General features: G+C 41.2%; 3 protein-coding genes across 18 annotated transcripts in view; 2 read left to right on the forward strand and 1 right to left on the reverse strand.

The window, feature by feature from the left end:
• Positions 1–223, reverse strand: part of PTDSS1 (phosphatidylserine synthase 1) — a 57,830-nt gene extending 57,607 nt beyond the window's left edge. For 11 of the 12 annotated variants that reach the window (XR_014183452.1, XR_014183453.1, XR_014183454.1 and 8 more), the window contains exon 1: positions 43–223. Coding sequence is in view for 3 of the 12 variants with exons in the window: in XM_082046788.1 (XP_081902914.1) it covers positions 43–221 (179 nt within the window). In the remaining 9 variants the exon portion in view is untranslated. The remainder of the gene's footprint in view (positions 1–42) is intronic. The other variant, XM_082046789.1, reaches the window with a different exon arrangement.
• On the forward strand, positions 39–15,063 carry MTERF3 (mitochondrial transcription termination factor 3). Of its 5 annotated transcripts, none has more exons than XM_082046785.1 (8): positions 39–170; positions 1,103–1,439; positions 3,604–3,756; positions 4,727–4,916; positions 8,101–8,248; positions 9,502–9,573; positions 12,369–12,530; positions 14,812–15,063. In XM_082046785.1, exons 2-8 carry the CDS (start codon positions 1,124–1,126, stop codon positions 15,004–15,006), a joined length of 1,236 nt encoding a protein of 411 aa, XP_081902911.1. In that variant the 5' UTR covers positions 39–170; positions 1,103–1,123; the 3' UTR covers positions 15,007–15,063. The 5 variants fall into 5 exon arrangements, with proteins under 5 accessions (XP_081902911.1, XP_081902909.1, XP_081902912.1 ...); XM_082046783.1 differs by lacking the exon at positions 39–170 and adding an exon at positions 400–518; XM_082046786.1 differs by lacking the exon at positions 39–170 and adding an exon at positions 493–612.
• A 2,759-nt stretch (positions 15,064–17,822) lies between these two features.
• UQCRB (ubiquinol-cytochrome c reductase binding protein) lies at positions 17,823–23,614 on the forward strand. Its single transcript, XM_082046790.1, has 4 exons — positions 17,823–17,908; positions 19,161–19,232; positions 22,108–22,274; positions 23,373–23,614. Exons 1-4 carry the CDS (start codon positions 17,890–17,892, stop codon positions 23,448–23,450), a joined length of 336 nt encoding a protein of 111 aa, XP_081902916.1. The 5' UTR covers positions 17,823–17,889; the 3' UTR covers positions 23,451–23,614.
• The last annotated feature ends 301 nt before the right edge of the window (positions 23,615–23,915 follow it).

Raw genomic sequence — 23,915 nt, forward strand, 5'->3', positions numbered from 1 at the left:
GCAGCGCGGGGGAACTCCGTGGTGGCGCCAGAGGCCGCGCACCTGGTGAAGGCGAAGGCCATGAGGCTAAGGATGGTGAAGCTGAGGAGGGTGATGGTGTGCGGCCGGTAGAAGAACTCCAACGTGATGTCCTCCACCTGCTGCTCATTGATCATGCGGAAGTGCAAGCGGTAGTTCACGTCGTCCTTGCTCAGGGTCCGGCTCCCCACGCACGACGCCATTTCGCCCCCTTTCCCCTCAGCTCAGTTCTGGCTCGGGTGGGCTGGGGTGGGAGGGTGGGAGGGTGGGACGGCGGGGCCCGGCCGCCCGCGCCGCCGCCCGCTGAAGCGACGGCGCTGAGGGGAGAAGCGCCGCGCCCGCCTCGCCGGGGGGCGGAGCTCGCCCTGCCGCTCCCGCGGCGCCCTGCGCCCACGCGGTGAGGGAGGATGGAACGGACAGAGGGCGGAAGGGGGAGGCGGAGCCACACCGCCCCTTTCGAACAAGCGGTGGGAAGGAACCTTTTCAGCCTTCTCCTCCCTGTTTGTACTCCCGAATGGTCTCGCCTGAGTTGGGGCGGGGAGGGGGGGACACGCACGTGGGCTGGGCCGCGCGCAGGAGCGGCGTGAGGAGCAGGTGGGGGGCTGGCGGGTCCCCAGGGCTGGACGGGGAGGCCTGGCCTGGCCTGGCGGCCGCGGTTGCCATCGCCTTCCCGCGGGCCGGGCTAGCTGCCTGTGGAGCGGCACGCTCTGACGCAAGTCTGTACGCAGAGGCTGCCGGCCTGGGGAGGCCAGCAAGGGCTGGTGAGCACGGCGCGGCCCTGTGGCGGGATGTGAGGTGACGGCTCTGCGCGGAGCGCCCCGTCCCTCCGGGAGGGTTTGGGTCCCGGCTGGGCTTCCCCCGTGCTCCCAAGGGAAGGGCTGTCGGACAGGGCAGCGAGCTGTGCCGTTCAGAGCCGGGTCCTCAGTTATGACTTTTCTGTTTATTTAAAGTCTCAAGGCAATTACTGAACGTTTTGAAGGGAGTAATCCTCGCTTTAATGCTCAGGGATTTATCGCTCGCACGCCCAGCCCCGCGGGCGCGGCGGAGCAGCCTGTGTCACCCCTCAGCAGTTTCTCTCCCGCAGGATGCTGCGCTGAGGTGCAGGATGGCGGCGTGGGCTCGGCACGTCTCCCGCTGGCGCTGCCTGCTGCGAACGGGATGTCCGGGGAGGCCGAGGGGCCGCAGCTATGCACAGGCGGGTCGTGGGTTCGCCCGTTCGGCTCTGCTGCCCTCTAGAAATGACGTTCTTCCGTGGAGACTGCGGGCGTGCAGGCTTGTGTCTGTGGGAAGCTGTTCTCCACCTGACAGTGCCAAGGATGGATCATTTTCTTCTCCTGAAAGTAACTTGCCTTCACCAGTAAAACAGGAACAGACAAAAGCAGAAACGTTACCTGATCTGAATGCAAAAGTACTGTATGAAGGTAAGAGGCTTTAGGGATACCATTTCTCACAAATCTCCAGATCACGCTTTCAGTATTTATATTGGTTCTCCTTCTGTGGCCTGTCTATCTAAAATATTTATCTGAAGTTCCTGACTTTCACTTGATTTTAGTCCCACAGTTAAAGCAGAATTCCTGTGGTCACTCTAGCATATAAACAATACCTTTAAGCCAAGATAAAGACATAATGTTTTGGGTAGAAATGTCAGTCTGGAGCTGCTGTTTCAAGGGTTTTCATAACTCTACCTGCAGCAGGCGAGCATGTGCCTTTACCATCATGATTGCACTGGTACAAAATAAACTGATTTGTTTGTTGAGTTTTGGGGTGGTATTTTTGAGTAGGGGTGGGGGAGGCCACCCCTGAAGCAGCTCGCAGGACACTGCAGTGTAAACGATCGGGGTGAACAACAGGAGGCAGCAGAGTGTGAAGCCTGTTTAAGCACTGACCTGATGAGAAATGCCTGTCAAACTGTCTTCTGAGGAAAGAGATACAAGGTCACCTGGGTGTTGTTGCTTTGAGGAAATTGCCTCACTTTTCTCTACTTTTATATCTAAGGGAGAATAAAAAGAAATCACCCTCTGAAAATAATTCTAGTATGCTGAGGAAATTTGTTCTGGATTACCAAGCAGTCTTGTACATTCAGTTTCATCTTTGAGCCCAGCCAACTTGGATCCTACAGAGCTTATTTTTGGGGTGGCTCAGAACTGCAACTGAGATCTGTGTGTTTGTGCAGCTGGTTCTGGAAACAGTGCTGCACCAAAACTGACAGGTCAGCCAGCTTGTATGTATCTGCACCTGCGGTGCTTGTATGTGTTTGCACATGACAGATTTTTAGCTGCCATCAGGCTTACTGTTGTATATGTGTGTGTGGAGCATTTTGCCCAGTTGGCAGTGTATATAATGAAAAAAACATTATTGCTAATTTATTTTTTTTTTAACTTGAGGTATGTTTCCTGATAGTTGTAAAGAACTTAAAGTGGCGAAAGAAGGGCATCTATGCCCCTGGAATGGACATTGGTATATATTGGTTTCAGTCCTCAACAAGTGGAAAGAAAATACTTGGTATCCATATAGATTCCTAGAGAGTTCTTATTACTGTTTAAGGTGTAAATGTTGCTGAAAACATTTTCTTGTGCTTTTGCTTCTGAGGCTTTGTGAAAAAGAAGCGGCAAGACCTTCAACAGCTATTGAGCTAGTCTGTGCAACTTCCTAAAATATTAGGATCATCCTACTTATTTTGGAACCAGACTTGGTAGTTCTGGTGTGGCTTTGTTTTCTTGACATGGAAAAATGTTATCTTAGTTTCTAGGAAGTTATTGTGTGAAGGTTCAGGGCACAGAGCCCCATGCTGAAGAGTTTATAACTAGGGCTGTTGATCAGTAATCAGTTTGATAATTGAGGTGGATGTTAGCAGCCAGCCTGCAAACAGTAATCTTGATCTAGCTGCTGCAAGCTTCTATCAATGGAAAAATGGGTCAGTTTAGAGAAATATTTTTTTAAGACGACATTGAGCTCTGTGACTTGGAACACTTAAAGGGAAACAAGCATAATTATGTCCACTTGGAAACCTTAATGAACGGGAAATGGAGCTTGATTTCTTTAGCTGCTAGAGGTGGTGGCAGTCAGCAGCCATTCTGTAATGGATAAGACATAGTTTGGTTGGAGCTGGCTGTGAAATGCCTTGAAAATTAAAACGACTGCAGTTCAGGTATCAGATTCAGAAGATGCACAAAGTAGTGGCCTTGTCTGGTTAAGAAAAATAGTCTTTGCAGTAGCCTTTGATCTGGATATGATCAAGCAAGAAGCATTTGTGAAGACATGAAAGCAAATTCTTTTTCAAGAAGGTGATGTGATCTGTTGTCTGCAGTGATCAAGGCAGCAGACTGAAGGCAGGCTTGCTGAGTTCTGTGCTCAGATTGACCATATAAGCAAGAGCTATGTGCAGTGAAAAGGAGATGGAATAGAGACAAAAACTGGGAGCAGAGTTTGTTTTCATACATTTTCAAATAATAATACATTGGCTGTTCATCTCATGCACAGTATTCTTGTCGTTTTAAATGGATTTTAAGAGATCTGTGTAGCGTTTGGTGGGAGCAACTTTGTCTTTCACAAAATGCGTTTGGGTCTTCTATATTTGTTTTTTAGACTGGGATGATGTCCCACCTTCATCTGCTCTGGAGGAGATTTCTGAGGAAGAAGCTGTAAAGATCATTGCAGAACCGCTTCTTCCCCTTCATTCATCCACGCTCCGAGATTATGTTGATCACTCGGAAACCCTGGCAAAACTTGTCCACCTAGGTATGTGTGATTTTTGTTTGTGTGGTTTGCCTGCGTCTGGAGCTTTGTAGATTCCGTAACTTGTGTTTTGATCTTACTGGTTGTGTTGTAAACTTGAAAATAGGAACAGTGACCAATGGCTAAAAGAAGTAGAATGTTGTCCAGGGTAAACAGAAAAAGAGAGAGGACTGCCTGACTCACTTGCAGTGCTATATTACTTGAAGACGAAGCTGGCTTGTTTTACTCCCTTAGCGCTGTAGATATTAGAAGGAGACATCTCACACAGCTTCCAGAGATGGGAAGGACTTTGTGTAACTTTATTGGTCTTTGTTCTTTTGTGCTGGTTAAAGATGCTTTAAGAAGGAAGGAAGGAGTACAGAACCTTAGAAGTGGGGACAGTAAACTGGAGAGGCAAGAAGAAAGGGATGGAAGAGAACCTTCTCATCAAAATGCACTTGGACTGTGCAGGGGTAGCTGAGCTTCAGCTTGCTGGCCACCTTGTTTCCCAAAAGTGCAAGGAACACTAGAAGGGGATTGGAGAAATAAATATTTCAGAGGAGGAGATCTGACCCCATGTAGTAACCAGTTGCTATGTGTGAGCCACTATCCAAAGGCACTTCAGTGCAAAATTGTCCCTTTCCCATGTACAACGGAGTTGGGAGTTCCTTGCATATGGACTTCTATGCAACAAGAGCAGGTCTCTATGTGTGGCACTAGCTAGTGTACTTGATTCCTCACATGCAGGATTCACTGCAAATGTCTTCCTTCAAAAAATAAATGCAGCAGAAGAGTGTAAAATGACTGCTTTTTTAAGCTGGAATCTTTCCACAATATTTAAGGTGTTGTGACCTTGCTGTGTTGAGCAATTAAAGTATGTTAAATCTGTCCAAAAAAGTAGTAGTCCTATAAATATCAATGTGCCTTCGTGAAAAACTTAGAGGAAGTAGGGCCTGTGTTTAATTAAAACAATTTCTAATTTTGTTTGTTATAGGAGTTGACTTATCCCAAGTGGAGAAACGTCAAAAGGCTGGTCAACTCTTACTGACCTTGGACTTTGAAAAAGATATAAAAAAGATACTTCTGTTTCTTAAGGATGTGGGTGTAGAAGACAATCAGCTGGGACCATTCCTGACCAAAAATCCATACATCCTTGGTGAAGATCTAGAAGCTTTAGAAACCAGGTAAGCCTTTCAAACAGGACTTCAAATGGCTTGAAAATCTAGTTTCCCAGTTGGCTTAACCTTGTCTGAACCTGTGCTGCTGCTCCTTCTTTTCTCACTGGATCCTTGGCTCTCTGTTCCTGTGCCTTCTCATCAGTCAGCATTAACATGTAATGGTGTCGTGAGTTGACACTGATACACCTGAAAACTGACCCTTAACAAATTTTACTACTCATCCCTGTCTCTCTGCCACAGAGGAAGCAGTTTGCTATCCTAAGCCACTTGCTTTACTTGTGTCAGCTTAAATTCCAAAATGTCAGTCCCTGAGGCTTTACCTAAATTTGTAGAACAATATTAACCTCTTCAGTCATGCTTTGAAACTGCTCTTCTAGATGATATGTCTACCCATACCTTGTGAATTCTGCAGTAAAAGAAGCAGAACAGATCTCTTCTGTGTTTACATCTAACAGTAGCAGAATGTTTTGGTGACTTTTTTGTTCCCTGTTGTCCAGCTCAAATTGAGCACAAGACTACAATGAACTAATTTTTGTGTGTGTTCACACTTATATGGACCTACACTGTTCCTCAGTCCATAAAATGGACTTTTATTCTTGAAATTACTCCAGACAGGCTTGCATTAATGCAACAGTTCTTTTACAAAACTTGTGTGTGTGTGTGCACACTTTGTAAAGAACTCAAAACGTCTTAGTATTTAAAAATTCCAGAAAAGAAAGTCTTGTCTGCTTGGCTCTTGCATGTAGTAGCTGTCCAAGACAGAAATGTGAAAATATGTCTTTTTGGAAACAGGCATATTACTAGACTCATGTCTAACACAGATCCGATTTTCTTCTTTCTCCTCTCTTCTTCCATCCTCCTGTTCAGTAAGTGGCCTTTCAGAAACAATATCTAAAAAGAACTTGTGTCATTTTTCAGCAGTAGTTTTGAGTCTAGATGTCAGAGTGGCTTATACTCTTCTGAAGAGACTGTTTTTTGCTATGATAAACGTTCTAACTCTCCTGTGAAGTCAGATTAGCTTTTCAGTGACTGTCTTGTGGTACTGCCTGGTTAGTGAAGTAGAGGCTGAACAGGACAATCCAATTTCTTCTTCTTTTTCTGCAGCTTGATTTTTCAGTGAATTTATCTCTGGCACTGGTGAATGGTTTCCTGCAAGCTTTAAAGTAAGTGTGCTGCAGAGGGTGAATGGCAGGCTGTGAAGTGAATGTGTCTCAGATAGCTGTCTTCTGAAAGCCGAGTATCACCTTTGCGTAAACACTTCGGTGCAGATGGACATGGTATTGGTTACATCACTCTGGAATGTTTTATTGGATTCCACGTTGCCAGGAAACAAAACACAAATTTCAATAGATTTGGCATTTGACTTCAGATAAACATTGTAAAAGTCAAAACATTCCATAATTCATAACAATTCTGACAGTTGCAAATCAGTGTCTGTACTGCAGCTGCACCAGATGCTTTGTTTTACGGTATTGTTAATGATGACTTAAAACTGTTAACATACCGCATAGAACTGCTGACCCCTGTAGTAGACCAAGGGCTAACCTTGTTGCCAACACTCACAAATTTATGTCAAACTTTGATCAGGTTGGATGATTGTATTTCTTTAATGTACCAGTTTCTAGAGCCAATTTATTACAAATTTGCCGTCCCTCTTTTAAGCTTCTTTTATTTCCAGGATGCAAAGAAATGCTCCAGGTGTGAATCTTAAAATGACTTGTTAACAGAAAACAAGTGGAGAGGAGTCAGGACAACCAGAAGGTTTTGTTTTTATCTGCTCAGTTAGCTATGTTTCTAGGATATTTGGCAGTTGTGCCCTTGAAAAAATGTGTCAGAAGCGTAGTGTAGCCAAGCTGCAGCATTCAAAACATGATGGGATAATTTTTGAAGGGCCAATTGTTTATTGTTGTGTTCTGCATTTTTTTCTATCTCCTAACCTCTCCTTGTCTCTGAGGCTCCTGCAGCCAGTTCCCTCAGTGATGTCTGGCACCAAGACTGTTACCTTCTGTGTTGGCATACCTGCTTGGTTAGGAATTAGTCCTCTAGAGCTTGTTCTTGCATATTCTGTCTAGAGGTTTTTCGCTTGTGGTGACTTCATTTTCGAGAGTTTGTGGAAAGAGAGGGAGGTTGTAGTGACTGGAATGCATTTTTTTTTTTTTCTCTCCACAAGACATGATTGAACACCTATAGCTCATCTTCTGCTGAATATCTGCTTCTGCAGGATATTCTGCAGTCTATTTGGTATCTTAATTACTGCCATATAAGTCAGTTCTTGTATACTCTTAAGTTCATCTGGCAGCAAATACTTTGCATATGCTTATCTATAACCAAAGGAAACCTCTTCAAATTGTAGTTTAGTTTTGGATTTTCTTTGTAAAAGGTGGCATGTGGGTTAATTATGTCTCTTTTTATTTTGTGTGCCATATTTCTCCCCCCATTCATTTTTCTCAGAGCTGTGGTAATATTCTACTGCACTTGAAATAGGATTTCACTTTCACGAAATTCAGCAGAGTTTGGGAAAAGTTTTGAGATGGAAGGAAAGAAAGCTCTGTTAAACATAAAAACTTCAGTGAGCTCCTTCTTCTTTCTGACAACCAGATGTTTTGTAATTAAATCCTTGGACCAGTGACTGAAAGTAGGGACCTAGTAACAAAAGTAACCTCAGCTGATTTAGAAATGTCTTTTTGGACAATGTTTCTACAGATGGCATTCTTGTGTGATATTTCTACTCCAGTGCTGTTGGCAAAACAGAGATGTATGAGGTATAGTACTCTGTTCTTTCAGCAGTAGAAATGGAATTCATTAAAATAGCAAAAAGCTGTGTATATCTTTTTGTCCATACCCTGTGATGATCTATTAATGTGTTTGCAATCTAGGAGACAGGCTGGTAGTTAAACATAGGTTAACATAGTTATCTGCTTAAGTACAGCTGGAAGGAATTAAAATCTGTCTTCAGTATTGACATTCTGCTCTGAGGTTTATTTTACTTCTAATTAATTGGAAGGGATGGTATTTTGCTTTTATGATAACTGCAGATTTCCCCCTAATTATTTTTGGCAAGGTTGCATGTTAATGCTAGAACATCTGTCCGTTTATAAGATATCACTGAGGAATTTAAGCAAGTACTGAATAAATGGAGGCAATAAAATTTTCATCACTGGATTTTATTTTGTTTTTGTTCTCTTTCTAGAGTGGCTTACCTAAAATCAAAAAAATTTGGTGAGGCAGAAATTGCTCAGATGGTCTCAAGAGCTCCATATTTGCTGTTGTTTTCAGTGGAAAGACTGGATAACAGACTGGGTTTCTTCAAAAATGAACTTGGTCTCAGTGTAAAAAAGGTAAAGACACTGAAGTCTTTAGGTACTTTGTTAGTGACAACCATAAGGCCTTGGAACACGAATACTTCAAGTATTTGGAGGCTATCCACAAACAGTGGTGACATTACTGGTGGTAATACAGAGGGTTACAGAAGGACAGCTTGATTTTAACTTTGTATAGAAGTCATATGGACATCTAACAGTCAGAGGTCCTGAAATACAGTTCTTGAAGATCTGCTGCAGGTTATTGTCAAACAAACGTGTGTGTCCAGTTTTATTATCTGAGGTGGATCAGGGGACTGAATCCATTGTTGAAACAGCAAGCAGCGTTTTTAACTTTTAGAAAATCAATTTGCTCTCTTCATCTCTTCAAGATACTGTAACATATTTAACTCATTGGTGAAAAATTGTCTAATCTGCAAATATCATATCAAACTAAATGCCAAATCATATGCTCAGCTCACCAAGAGTAACCCCTGGGTTTGCTTGAGAGTTCTTACCATGTTACATGCTCGGCAGGTATGTGGCACCACACTTCAGGATCTTCAGAGGAGGTAGTAGCTAGAATTTCCTGGAATAAGTGGGGAGTGTTCGTTGTTTCCTGCAGTAGCTGGGGATTTTAGTAAATGCCAAGTTCCAAGTGGAATCTGGTTGTTCTTCTGTTGGCTTCTGTCAGCTGCACAGTCATAGCTGTCACAGTGCCTGTTGCTGGCCTTGCCATGTTTGAGGAGAGAGATCTCTCTGGAAAAGGGTTTAGTCACTGCCATGTACTCAGGGCAGATTACGAATGATGATGTAGCTTAGAGGATATGGAGTAATTTCTTGTATTACCATAATACTATGGCCTAACCAGATCCTGAGGTAGACAAGTTCCTCTGCAGCTGAAAAATCCTTTTAAAGCCTCTATCATGTAGTGTTTTGTTTACTTTTTTAAAATAGGCAGGAAGAAAGAACTTGAGCACCAAGAGAGACTGGGCACTTGAGCATGCTTTCTACTTCTGGGGTGTGCTTTCACTCCCTCTTCCTGTCTGTTTTACAATAACTGTTACTTTTTGTTTTCAAAATGAAAATTTTTGAGTAACTTTTTGTATCTTAATATACTGCTGCTTCATGCAAACTCATCTTTGGGGTAGAGATAAAATGCAAGTGACAGTGCATCCCTCTTCCAACTGAGGAAAAAAGTTTATATGAGATCTCTGTCTTTCTTTCACAGATGGATATACAAACAAGCTTTCTGTAATAATCTATACTTTGTGTGTTTTCCCTAATTGTAGATAAAGAATCTGGTAATCCGTTTTCCAAGGCTACTGACTGGCAAATTAGAGCCTGTAAAAGAAAATCTTCAGGTGAGCTTATTAGTAGATATTAGAAGTGTATCTACATTGTGTATCTACATAGTTTAAGAGTTGTCAAGAGATAAAATGCTTGGAGAATCCTGCACAGAAATAATTTAATGATATCATTTTAGTGGAGATAGAAAATAACTGAGAATTTTGTTAAACAATTCATTTCCCTCTATAGCTTGCAAGCTTACAGCATACGTGGAGCAGTATCTTTTTCTGTCTTCTACTCTGATGTATGTTAGAAACTGCATCTGGGTCCCTTCCTGCCAAAAGTTGCTATCTGATGACACAAGTTGTTACCCATTTCTTTACAACAAGTGAAAAATAGTGCCTGCTCCCTCCTTCCTGCTCCCCCTTAATTATTGTTTTTTTGCTAACTTGGATTGTCCATGAGGATTTAGGAACAAGAAATGTGCAGTTGATTATTTTCCTCTTGGCAGGTAGCTAGTCTGCCAAAATGTGCATTTGACACCTATTGTCTGATAGCAGATGGTCGTTATTAACAACTGTTGAGTAAATAACTTCAGACCCACAGGGACTCCTTTCCTTTTTGAAAATGTAACTGTGTATTGGTTTAATTATTTTGCTGTAAAGCCATCTAGGCCAAACAGCATGATGTAGTGTAACAATTTGAAAAATCCCATTATCCTATAATACATAACTATGAATTAAAATATATGATTTTCAGACAGACTCACTGCTCTCAAACTATTCAACACTGGGAATCTTGCAATCTGAAATATGTGTGTGGTAAGGGAGGAGACTGGAAAGTAGCAGACTGTTTCAATTAATAGTGCTTTCTTTTTAATGAACATTGTTTCCATGAGCTAGGGATTCAGTATATTATAATGGATGTGTTTTTAAGACCTTCAGTTCTATTTGACTATCTTGTCTAGCTACCAAAAAGCATATAGTGTAGCATCCATATCTTTAATGTGTTCTAGAGAGAGAAAGGATTTTTAGGTCCTCACTATTAGAATTTACTGATACTTAGATGCCTCCAGCTTTTCAGGAGGTTGGATGCCTGGGTTCAGACCTCTATGTCCTAAGCTGGTGGTGGACAAGTAGTACTCAAAGTGAACCATGTACCAGCAGTTCAGAAGTGATCTGCTGGTATCTGTCATTCTGAGTGGGCTGTTGTTTAGAAACGACTGCTGCAGCTGATACTGGCTGTCAAAAGGTACCAATCATGGACTAAATGAGCTAAAGGATGGCTTATTCCATCCTCTGAAGGTTTCATCAACCACAATTAGAGATTCACTTATAGGGTAAAACTGAAAAGCTTGCATTACCACTGCCTATTGAGGGAATCGTACAGGGTATGCTGAATATTGCTTGGGCTTACACAGTAGGGATATTGTCATATGTGTCCTGGAGAATTATTGGGTATTAAATGTTTGCTGTCAAACTGAATGCAGTCAAAGCAATTTACACTTGAGCTCACCGTTCATGTCAAGAGAGAGCTGTTCCACTTTACAGAGTAGAAAAGAAAAGCTCAAATTCTTGCCAGAATTACCCCTACAGTGGGGCCAGCTCTACATCTCCACTGATTTAACATCAGATCTTACTCTCCGCTGTGCATCCTAATGCAGTAACACTGCCAACTCAGATCTGTGGAAGACACCACTATAGTGCAAACACATCTCTTCATACTTGAGTGCTGTCTTAGTTGATTAGTATTTCTTGTGATACACAAATATTTATAAAGCAGATAAGGAAGAACCAGGAGTTGAAGGACCTGATTATAGACACCTCTACAAACAATTCCATGTAAGGATCTGGAAGTCCTGAGGTACAATAGCTTCAAAACGCAGATTCTAAGCTCTTCCCTTTGTATTTGCCAGGCAGTTTTGGAAAAGAACTGCAGTCTTAGGACTTTAAACTAGAAAAAATACCACCTTTTTTACCAGCTGAAGAAGTACCTGATTTGGATTTTAAAGTCTGGTTATGTTGACTGGCAAGCACACCCACTTCATGAGTGAAAACAAGCTGCTTGTAAATGTCACTGGAGGACAGAAGAAATGGCTGAGTTACCAGACACTCTTGTATGCTGAATTCCTTTCTCAACAACTCAATGAACTGCTTGTCATTCTGCACTTTGGGAGGAGTGCTCATGATTTTATTGAAAAAATGTGCTTTGCTTTCCTTTTGGGAAACCATAATTGAAGTCAAAGCAGTCTCTGAAAAAGACATCTTACTTTAGACATTAAGCAACTGTAAAATAAATTGGAAACACTGCATATTCTACACATCTTTCAGGTTCAACAGACTTCAGGTGAAGACTACAAAACTGAAATTATGCTCCCCAATATAAAAATATAGCTTGGATATGTTAACAAATAACACATTAACAAAAGTAATCACTAGCTATTTGATTGCTGTGTTTTACAGAGCTCAACAGCTCCACAACTAGAACGTCAGTCTCTTTTGACAGCTTGGTTTTGAAACTGATAAAAGACTCTTGGGGGAGAATTTTTACACTTGTAACTGCCATGCATACAGAGACACAGCTTTTTTGTTCATATCTCAGACAAGCTGAAAAATGTGTTGCATTCATAGAAGTCATCTTTACTTCAGGGATACTGTATAAACAAATTACACTTTAATCCTGAATGATAAATAATTTGCACTGTCTGACTTGAGAAGAACTGGAGTGGCAGATATTATTATGGGTTGCATTCTTGTTGCTGTGTGACAAAAGATAGAAGAATTTTGCATTCGTTTATTTCAGTGGCATGTTAAAAGAAGCTAAGTTTGCTGTAGCTGACTTTTGAACATAAAATTGTGCTCTTTTCCAGGTTTGTCAGATTGAACTTGGTTTTCAACGTAATGAAATTCAACAGATTGTATTTAAAACCCCCAAGATTTTAACTGCAAGTAAAAAGAGGCTCAAACAGACATTTGACTACTTGCACAACATAATGGGCATTCCCCACCACATGCTTACTCGTTTTCCTCAGGTGAGCTGTTAATCTGGGAATAAACTGTAGGTGCTTTTCGCACAGCTGCTTCACTAGTTTGGTGCTGAAGGTGGGGTCTCATGCAGTTTACATGTGAATTCTTCAACTTGTCTGTGTCTTTACTGTAACTGGGATAACTTTTATTAGCAATTCAGCAACCATTGAGGATGCCAGTGTGGAAGTGCCCTTCTTTTCTTTCTGGCATGTGTGACTCCACTATACCCAGTCTTGTGAATTTTTAAGTTTTTCAATGAAGTAGTCATGCTCACCTCTTCTGGAGTAATGCAAGAGAGATGACTGCCTGTTTAAGGATTCCTTGTCCTGAAATCTTACCTAGTTAAGAAACACATAGGAAGACAGATCATGCAGAAGATCTGTTCACTAGATAACATACATTTAAAAACATTTATTTCACATTTGTCTAGTTAAAAAAATAAATGTTATAGATTCTAGGATGTGAAAATGTCTTTTAAAAGTAGAAGTTCTGTCCATTAGGTAATCAGATTGTCATTGAACTTCATCTTGTTGCTGCAGCAATAGCTAAAAAAATCAGAGGGGTGAAAATAGATTAGTTTCTTGATGACTATTTTGCTTTTTCCCTATCTCCTTATTTCTGTTATTTCCTCACAAGTTCAAAGTTGAAAGCATTAGTCACATCCAACACTGACATGCAGTCACACCAGCTTCTTAAAAGGCTAAAAAAGAAAGCACATATTACAACTTCGGAACTGCAATGATTTTCTTCCTAAAGCAAGTCTAGTAGGGAATCTAACTTAGCTTAAAATTTTATGGGGAAATAAAACTACTCCCCAGCATTTTGCTAATTCATCTTGCTATTTAATATATTTTTACTTAAAAAGGATGCTTGCTATAACTCCTGTCTATATGTCACTTTTGCCCTTCTTGACCAGTAAGCGACCACAAGTCTTGTTCACTTCCTTCTCAGTTGTCATATTGTTGGTTTTGTGGTGGTTCACTTCGTTATTTCTCTTCCCTTTGTGTAGAAGCGGAAGTGGAGAGTTTCCTCGGTTACTTGTTCTTGGTGCAGTCACCTCTTTTCCCTGTTCTTCCATCCTCAAAAGCTCTGAGTCCCAGGATATGGCTTAGTGCAACTCAGTCTGTATGTAGTCTGGCCATTAATTGGCACATTCAGAAATGCCTACTTGTCTCCATCTGTTCTTGCTTCTATCCTGAATTACAATAATGCTGAAAATAGGAGCCATATAGAACTTTTTTGTCAAATCCTCTGTGATGTTACAGCTGCTGTTGTAACTACCCTTCCTGTCAGCTAGCTCCATGAATGGTGGTTAAGGTTTTTTCCCATCTTCTGACTCCTCCTTAAAATTCAAGGAGGGCAGAGGAGGGGAACAGTAGGTTTGCTTTCTGCCCTAGTTCAAATTAATTTGTATCCTTATGAAATCCTTCAGTAGTGTAGTCTCTCCTTTTTAGTAAAAACTCTGCTCACTTTTATTACTTCAGCGCTAATGTTTTCACTATTATCTTCTCTGAAGCAACTCTCTCTTCAGTTGTACTGCGCAGAAATGCAGGTCTCTGCTTTTAAGACTAGACTGTACATCTCTTGTTTTCCCTACTTCTCTTTTTAGTTTTCAGATGTTCCAGTGATTTCTTTCATGTCTGCCTTACCATTGTTCTTGCCTTAGACTGCCTAGAATTCTTTTTGTGACAAATATCTTGAAAGGCCCACATTGCTGTGCAGAAGTGGTTTTTTTGAACCACTGCGCTGTGCCTTTTGGCTTTGTTAATGACAGGAGGTGCAGCCACTCACCTTTTCTATTGCCGTTGTGCAATTCACTTGTTTGCATTACGCCATGTGGTCACCTGCTGGTTTCTTCCTTGTAACAATGCTCAGCTGAATCTGACTGTGTATATAAACACTTCTGATAGTATAGGGAAAATGCTTAGGTATTCCTGCTCCCTGTTTCTGAATGTCTCCTCTCCACTTTCTTTGCTATGGTTACTCAAAAGCAATACAGTTACATAATCAAAAAGCCTAACATGCTTAAGACAATTGTATCACTCCCTGATTTCCCCTGTGCGTGTACCTCAGCATATTGTATTGAAGCATTTATTTAGAATTTAGATAATGTATATATAAATGTAACCCTACCTGGTGTTTGATATTTAAATGAGAAAGAATGCAAATTAGTTGTTTTCTTCCTAGATCTTCAGTTTGTCTAAAAAATGTTCTTCTTTTAGATTAATGAGAATCTGAAATTTAGGCAACCTAAAACATTCTTCCCTTTCTTTCTTTCTTTCTTAGGTTTTCAACTCAAAACTATTACGAATCAAAGAGAGACATATGTTTCTTACGTTCTTGGGAAGGGCCCAGTATGACCCAGCACAACCCAGCTACATCTCTCTGGACCAGCTAGTATCCTTGCCTGATGAGGTGTTCTGTACAGAGATTGCCAAAGCTTCTATACAGGACTTTGAAAAATTCTTAAAAACACTTTAATTAGTAACACATGTAAAAAGGAATAAAGTTATGAAATAAACATATTTTATAAAACTACTCCCCTTTATGGTCTCCTAACTTCTTAACTACTGGTTTAAGAAGTTGTTGCTTATGAAACATTTGTAGGCCTTAAAGGCTCACAGTAATATTCTTTCTGGTTACTTAAAAATGTGTTTCAAAAGGATTGAGTAAATATGTTGATTGCTACTGATGCAATCCTTGTAATTAATTGCTAACTTAATTCAGAGTGAATGATGCGGCACACTAACAGAAAAGTGGATTCTTCTTTTATTTTTTTTTTTCTTTCAATAACTTCAGAGTTTTGGGAAATGGAAAAACTGGCTTGTGACTTATTGCCTGTCTCGCCCTCTGTCTTCTATCCTCACCCTCCCAAAATCTAGAAAAACAAGCTAATGCAGTAGCAAAGAAGTGACGTGTTTACCTGCTTCTATCTTAAGAGCTAATAATGTTACTCTTGTATGGCAGAATGAAGTACTCTGAGACATGTGAAGCCTCTCATACAACAAGGCATTTTTCAACAGCTTACAAAGGAGTTTCTTTGTGAAGATGGCTGCTGAAGTTAATATGCTAAAAGCTTTGTGAGGAAACTTTGTTCGAAATAGCAAAGAAAATCAGAAAACTGAATCTAGGCAAATTACAAAAAGAAAATACAACATATTATACATGCCCCTGAAATCTAGAAGGAGCTCATTTTAGGTCATTTTTTGCTTTTTTCCCCCACCCCGATGAGATTTGTATGCCTTTAGTATACAAATAACCATCTGAAAAGATGCTGTAGTATATACTTAGTTGACAGTTATCTTGCTCAGTTATAACAATTGAAATAAATTTTAATATTGGGAATCGTGGGATTATTAAAAGTACTTAATCCTATCAGTAAGCAAGTCACATTAATACAGAATTACCAAATGCTTCACAGTGTATTCGAGCAAAGTAAAGAAACTGACTAAACCCAAATGCAAACTGTCTGATAGTTTATTGTTTAGAAGTTTCCATTCTTTCAGTTAAAACAGTTCAGGAAACTGAAATTCAGATGTTTTATTTGAATTTAATGAAAAAGCCTCAATGTTTTGAAAGCTCAGTGTTGGAGCTTAAAATACCAATTTGTATGCAGATACCAGAATAAAATTGAAAACATTAAATTCCCCTGATATAGGGAATTTAATAGGTGGGAAATGTAAGTAAGGTTAAGGTGACATTTAAAGAATGAGAATAGTAGTGATCTCTGTATTACAACTTGGATCTTCTATCCAAAATGAAAATTTGGAATTCGGATTACAACACCCAAGAAAAAGGAGCGTTGTCAGAACAAACGGTGCAAAATAATTTACTGGGGCATCTTCACTTGAAACCCAGTAAAAACCCACATTCATTGTCTGCAGTACATATCTGAGATGTTCTCTTTTGTCTTCTGTTCTCATGTTTCCCTCTCCATTGGTCTGGGAAGATCACTTGAAGTCCTCTAGTAAGTCGGATGTTCTTGGTGGAGATGCGTAACAAAATTTATCTGAAGTGGTGTCTGAAATGTGATGGCTAAGTACTTTCCCCCATTCCCTCATTTTAAATAAAAATACCTAATACAATATACTTACTTAGATTTTGACTGTGTTAGATGCTAATAAGCTATAATCTTCAAACAATCTGATAAAATTAATGCTTACAGTAAAAATTAATGTTAATAGGAAATAGGCCAGTTCATAATGTCGAAGTAGAGTTTGTTTTTGCAGATTTACTCTGCTGTCCTTATGATCTATATTACTATGTGACAAAACCATTATAATATAAATTATGTGATAGAATGTGTATATTTTGAATGTTTCAAACCTTGAGCTTTTGATTCCTTTAATATTTTTTAATGCAAAACTGGTTGCTGTCAGAGCTGAACTAGTTTCTTTGAAATATTAAATGAATGAGCTTATGCCAAAATAGCTTCCCAGAAATACCGTGAAGAAAGGAAGCAGAAGATTTTATGGGAGTGTTAAAAGGGGAGAGTGAAGAACTTCTTGAGGTTCATGCTAAATAGTGTTTTGGATTTAAGATAAAAAAAATCTTTAGATGAAACATTTGGCCCAGAATTACACAATGTACTGTAGTCTGCTGTTCTTGATAAGGGCTAGCAGCCTTTGGTGGAGCATGATGATTAGCTGAGGCGTGCTGGGTCCCTTTGCGGTCTGCACACACGCACTCTGACCTGTGCTCTTTGCCTGTGTATCACATTCAGCTGCATGCTCCTCTGATTGAAATTCCCTACTGTGACAATATTTCTAGAATAATTCCACATATTTTATTTATTTAAAATCGCCGTGGTCTGTGTGCAAACGAATTGCTGGGGAGAGGCAGGATCTGTGCCTCAGAAACCAGGCTTTCACCCGGCAGCTGCGGTACCTGAGCGGAGGTTCCTGCTGCTTTCTGTGATTGACTTTGTGCTTTGCTTACTGTGCTTCGCAAACGTAAAATTATTTTTAGCTACTATTCACTTTTACCCCTCAGTTTGTAGTTGCTGAAGACTCCTCACAGCGCAACCAGTTAGGCGGGTTCAGCAGCTGTGATTGACAGTGACCGACAGCAGGATGACCTTACGCTAAGCCAGTGTTCGCATCAGCTCTCCGGGCCCTGAGCTGCAGCCGTGGCCGCGCAGGGGACAACACGGGCACCGGCAGCAGAGGCGGCAGCTCGAGCTACGGTGGCGAAATATGTTGACGTTTGAGTCCCTGCGGGGTGCTGGTGCTGCGGAGAAGCCGCCTTCCCCCGCCGCCCAGGGGCGCATGCGCCTGCGCTGAAGCGGCATTGGCGGGCGGACCCGCCTCCGCCCCGGGGACGCCGCGGGTTACCCAGGAGGCCGCGCGCCGCTCCGAGGTCAAAATGGCGGCGAGGGCAAGCGGTGAGGCGGTGGTGGGTGGTCAGGGTTGTGTGTGGGGTCGTGCCACTCGCATTTGTGGCTCTGGGCTCGCCTTGCCTTGTGCTGGGAGACGAGCCGGGCCGTGAGGGGGAGCCGGTGCGCGCTGTGCGCCCTTGACGGGGGCAGCGCCCGCAGCTCCTGTTCCCCACGGCCCCGGCGGGCGGGTGTCCTCTCGCCCTTCCCGAGCGGTGCGCTTCGGCCTGGGCCTCAGCGGAGGGAGCCTGGCTCCGGTACCGACGTGTTTCGGGAGCGGTGGGGCAGGGGGTGCTCGGGAGCACTGGAGGAGCCCTTGGGCTGTTCCACACAGGCCCCGGGGATCGTTGTCCTGGTACTGGCTCCGGGCTTAGTTGGTTTAATATTCTTCCTTCTCAAGTCCTAAAGTAGGGAGGAATAAGGCCTGACGAGGCAATGTGCCAGTGGGGTACTGGTATCGCACGTAGCACTGGTTTTGTGGGGTGACCTAGTAAGACAACTTACTTAAAGTCATGTTGTGCTGTTTTTGGATTTCTACCACCCCTTGTTGAGTTACTTTAATGATATTTGATACTGCATTGTACTTGACTACATGTAAAAACACCTTTGCTATCCAAAATCACAGTTAAGGAAAGATGAACATTCTACATGTGGTGTATTTATTTTTTCTTTTTAAAGACAGTGTTTCTTTGGTTTTTGTTTTTGGTTTGGTTTTTTTTGAGGGATCATTGTTGGCTTTCCAGCTGATTTTGGCAGTTCTTTGGAAAAGGAGGATCTGAAATAATATTTAAGTGACTGGAGAGGACAGTAGAAGGTTGACAACATAATAATATGCTGGTCTTTAAATTGAATTAACCATAGTGGAGCTGTGGAACTTAGATGAGTGATTTGAAAAGCATGATGGTCTTGCTTTACGTAGAACATAATGTTTTTAGTTTAAATAAGAGTTATGGAGACTAAAACTGCTGGTGCTGCCTTTGACGGTGAACTGCTAGCATTGTTCCAAGTCTTAAAGCAGTCTAATTTTCAAATTGAGTGAAACAGGTCAAATTATGGTATGTAATAAGCACTCCTTCTGCCTGTTCAGTGTCAGTTCAACGATACTGGAAACCAGAAAGGCCAAGTTATGTATGTTCAGATTCAAACTTGATGTAGTGTTGTAATACTGCATTTGAAGGAGGCCAGCAGATGTTTGTGTACTGTCATAGTGTGAAAGTGTTGAATTTTATCTTGTTCTGCAACTGATGATGGTCATGTTCAGTTGCAGGAGGTGGTCGCCTGATAGACAGGCTTCGCAAGTGGTATTATAATGCAGCTGGATTCAACAAACTCGGTAAGTATTTAATTGAGCTTTTAAAACTCTGCAAATGTAACAGTGCTCAAACTGGTTATGGTTCATAACTGGTGTATGTACATGCAGTTTGGCATAAATCTTTTTGATCAAAATTAGCTACTAGTTTTGTGGGGAAAAAGTCAGCAATGGCTTCAGTCATCATGATTGCTACCTGGTAATTAATCAGTGGCTTTTCTGTTATTTCTGTGTTTGCTTTTGTTTACAGTGTCATAACTTCCAACAGCTAAGGTTAAGCAGGAGCAGATTAAAAAAAACTTTCACAAAGCAGCCCTGGAAGCTTGCTTATTTGCCCTTTCCCACCAAGTCACTTTCACTGGCTAGTATCTTCTAACCCAAAGGCTGCCCTTGAAGCTGGAGAGATTCTCACTAATAGCAGCCAGTCTGTCTGCAATACTTATGCAAAGTGTCCAAAGTACAAAAAAAGGATTTAGTTAGTTCTGCCCTTTGTATCACCATAACGCTGGGTTAAGAACTGGCTGGAGGGCCGGGCCCAGAGAGTGCTGGTGAATGGGGCTGCATCTAGCTGGCGGCCAGTCACTAGTGGTGTTCCCCAGGGGTCGGTGTTGGGTCCAGTCCTATTTAACATCTTTATTGATGATTTAGATGAAGGGATTGAGACCATCATCAGCAAATTTGCTGATGACACCAAGTTGGGAGGGAGTGTCGACCTGCTGGAAGGCAGGAGGGCTCTGCAGAGGGATCTGGACAGACTGGAAAAATGGGCTGATTCCAATGGGATGAAGTTCAATAAGGCCAAGTGCCGGGTGCTGCACTTTGGTCACAACAACCCCCTGCAGCGCTACAGGCTGGGCTCAGAGTGGCTGGAGAGCAGTCAGACAGAAAGGGACCTGGGGGTACTAATTGACAGGAAGCTCAACATGAGCCATCAGTGTGCCCAGGTGGCCAAGAAGGCCAATGGTATCCTGTCCTGTATCAAAAATAGCGTGGTCAGCAGGACAAGGGAAGTGATCCTTCCCCTGTACTCTGCATTGGTGAGGCCACACCTGGAGTATTGTGTTCAGTTCTGGGCCCCTCAGTTCAGGAGAGACATTGAAGTGCTGGAGCAAGTCCAGAGAAGAGCAACAAGACTGGTGAAGGGACTTGAGCATAAGACCTATGGGGAGAGGCTGAGGGAGCTGGGGTTGTTTAGTCTAGAGAAGAGGAGGCTTAGAGGTGACCTCATCACTCTCTATAACTACCTGAAGGGAAGTTATAGCCAGGTGGGGATTGGTCTCTTCTCCCAGGCAGTTAGCAATAGGACAAGGGGGCATGGGCTTAAACTCTGCCAGGGGAAATTTAGGCTGGATATTAGAAAGAAATTCTTTACAGAGAGAGTGGTCAGGCATTGGAATGGCCTGCCCAGGGAGGTGGTGGACTCGCCGTCCCTGGAGGTTTTTAAACTGAGATTGGACATGGCACTTAGTGCCATGATCTAATAAACGGACTAGAGTTGGACCAAGGGTTGGACTCGATGATCTCTGAGGTCTTTTCCAACCCAGTCGATTCTGTGATTCTGTGATAACTTCACTTGGTGTCTCTCTGGCCTGCACAATGGTGAAGTAGGTGTAAAAATAGTGTTTCCTTAAATAGGGGAGGTTGCCTCAATGGTACTGTCTTCATTTTGTTCAGAGTTGTTACCAGGTTTATTTAAACTACTTAGGTGGCGGAATTCTTCCTGAATGAGAAGAGAATCTGGATGTTCGGAGGTTGTAATTCACTGCTGACCACAATATGAGCAAATCATTTAAAGAAAGTTAACACACCTGCCCTGGGGAAGTTAGGAAAAAAAATGCAAGACAGCTGTAGAGGAATAAGCTTGGGTCTTTTCTCCAGAGATGCAGTGCTTACCCCCTCTTTATATCTATTTGCTGAAGTTCTTAAAGGCATTAATACTTTTTGCTGCTTTTCAGGTAATGTAGCTAAAAACTGAGGAGAAACACAGAATTTAATCTATTGATTAAAATAGCAGCTGTGCTCCCTGTGCTTTTGAAATAAATCACAAAACTGAATTCAAGAATATGGGCTCAAAAGAAATTTCTGTTTTATTGAGACACTACTGCCAACTGAGTCACGTGAGATCAAAACCTTTAACCACAAGTCAGGAGGTATAGTCTTGTAATCTGTATCAATCTTGGAATGTTACAGAAGTAACATTTTGTCCTGTGTTGTTAATACTGAAGGCTTAGAGCAGGACTGGTTGAATTTCACAAACACTGTGTGGATGTCCTTGGCTTTGAAAAGATGAGGTACTTCTCCCTGGTTTAACTTCTTATTTGGGACAGCATTGCAGGGAATGAACTTAGGCACAAACATCTAGCTTCAGGTTTCCATAGCTTAATACAGTCAATGGAGATCTAGTCATTATGCACAGTGGAGTTTAGAGAATAATTCTTCATTACTGAAGTAGCCACATCTGTGGTTGACTGACTAGTGGATTTAGAGCTCTTAAACCTTCTACCTAGACAGTCATCATGAATACAGATGTAAAATTAGATGAGCGTAAGTCCACTCCTCAAATACAGAATAGTTATTGTTCTTTATATGTATGTATATATGTGTGTGTATGTTCTTGTGAAACACATTGGATTAAATACAGATTTTTGCTCTTACTCCTTAAGAAAAGGTGTAAAACCAAGTAAATAGAGTAAAGCCAGTGTTTAGTTCTTGTTCTCCGTTCTTGTTCTCCGTGAGCAATTAGTGGTTCTCTTCTCCTGGATTTTTTTTGTTGTTGTTGCTTTGTTCATAATTTTACATTGGAAATGTTTTGCCCATGTTATGTAGAAACACTTGTGTCAATCCTAAATCTTACAATATGACGGTCTAAAAGTTCTTAAGTAAAATCTTCTTGATACAGGGTTAATGCGAGATGATACATTGTATGAAGATGATGATGTAAAAGAAGCACTGAAGAGACTTCCAGAACACGTTTACAATGAAAGAATGTTTCGCATAAAGCGAGCCCTTGACTTAAGCCTGAAACATCGCATCCTTCCAAAAGACCAGTGGGTGAAGTATGAGGAGGTATGTATACAGTGTTTCCAAGGTGGACGTCTTAAATAGTGCTGCTGTAACCGGTCTTTGGCATTTTCAGTCTCTGAAGAGATACACGCCTACATGTTTTTTACAACGAGTAAATGAGCTTTTGATCGCTGTTTGAAAATCTCTGGGTTTCAGTGGAAATTACAAATCTTTCTCACGATGACAACAGCTTAAACTACAGCTCAGAGCACATTGTATTTAGACATAATATTTCTTCTAAGCTCTCAGGTAAAGAAATATGCTCTAACTAGCTCGGAAATTCTTATAAAGGCTCTCTTGTTTTACTGATGAGTTTCTTAATTTTATAGAAAATCTACAGCCAAATCTTTTATTCATGAAGATGCCAGGAAGAATAATTTAAAGGGAAGTCTTGCATTAAAATAAGTGGTGTCTTGTAATTTGAAAAACAAACCACACCTTCCTTTTCAGATGTTACTAAAACTTTTTTTTTGGTGGGGGATTGATTCACAGACTTTACCATTCAGCTTGGCTTTATCCAAGTTACCAGTCAGAGAGGAATTTTGTCACTAAACTTTTGACTATGTGATTATATAAGGGTATTATCTTTCAATATGTAAGCAAAGGCTTTCTTGTGGTCTTATTAGTCATATTTAGGTAACTGCTGCTTTGAATAACTGGTTTCATAGTCCCTTAAGTAGCAGGTGTTTTTTTAAAGTGTTAAATATGGTCAAGGTGTTCCATTGAATCCAAGTTTACAGAACTGCTTAGAAGTTAAGATCAAAATGAGTTGCTTCAGAGTATTACAGTTGGGCTTTAATCTAATTAAACTGCATCTTGTACATTTGAATATCTGCCAAAATAACATAATTTCTAAAGGTATAGCTGGAAGCATCACTTTGCTTGTTCATGTTGGTGACACATTAAGAATTAGTGGTTGCTGCAGTAAATAACTTTTCATTGCGGAGTTGGTAAATACAAAGTTTTCTTCTTCAGAGTAAGTAGTGTTAGGTTGGATTTTAGTCAAATCAGAGGAGGAATGAGAGGTAAGTGATCTGTAGGAATGGCTTGAGATGTTTCTGAACTTCCCTATAAGTTTAAATATATTCTCTCTTTTTTCAGGATAAGCATTATCTTGAACCGTACCTAAAAGAAGTAATCCGTGAAAGACTTGAAAGAGAAGCATGGAACAAGAAATAACTGTTGAACTACTTCATGCAAATATCCACATACTTCTGATTTTTTAAAACATTTGGTCATAGAAATCTACAGGGAGGCGAATGCGAGGCTGAGGAATACTGTTTCAGCTTGTTCATTGAATCTATTCATCCAACTAAAATAAACATGTCAAAGTATAAAATCTACTTGGAAGAGTTCTTTGTAAATGTTAACAAGCTAATGTTCAGATCTTTCCTATGAGCTTATGCATTACATATTAGCTTAGTGGTATGCAGCCCTCATTCCAGGTTTTTGATTCTTACTATAGTACAGCTGTTTTCTGCAGTTTTAGGGTTAGGTAGAAAACACACAAGGCTGTTGGTGTGTTTACTCTGTTAAATTTAAAAGGGGTTCTTTATTTCATTCATCACTTCTCCCTGGAGACAGCAACATCAAACCAGTGCTTGGTGGCACCATGAGACAGTAGAATGTAATATTCTGTGCATC

Source organism: Streptopelia decaocto, assembly GCF_964273445.1.
Source record: "Streptopelia decaocto genome assembly, chromosome: 2".
Classification (NCBI taxonomy): Eukaryota; Metazoa; Chordata; class Aves; order Columbiformes; family Columbidae; genus Streptopelia; species Streptopelia decaocto.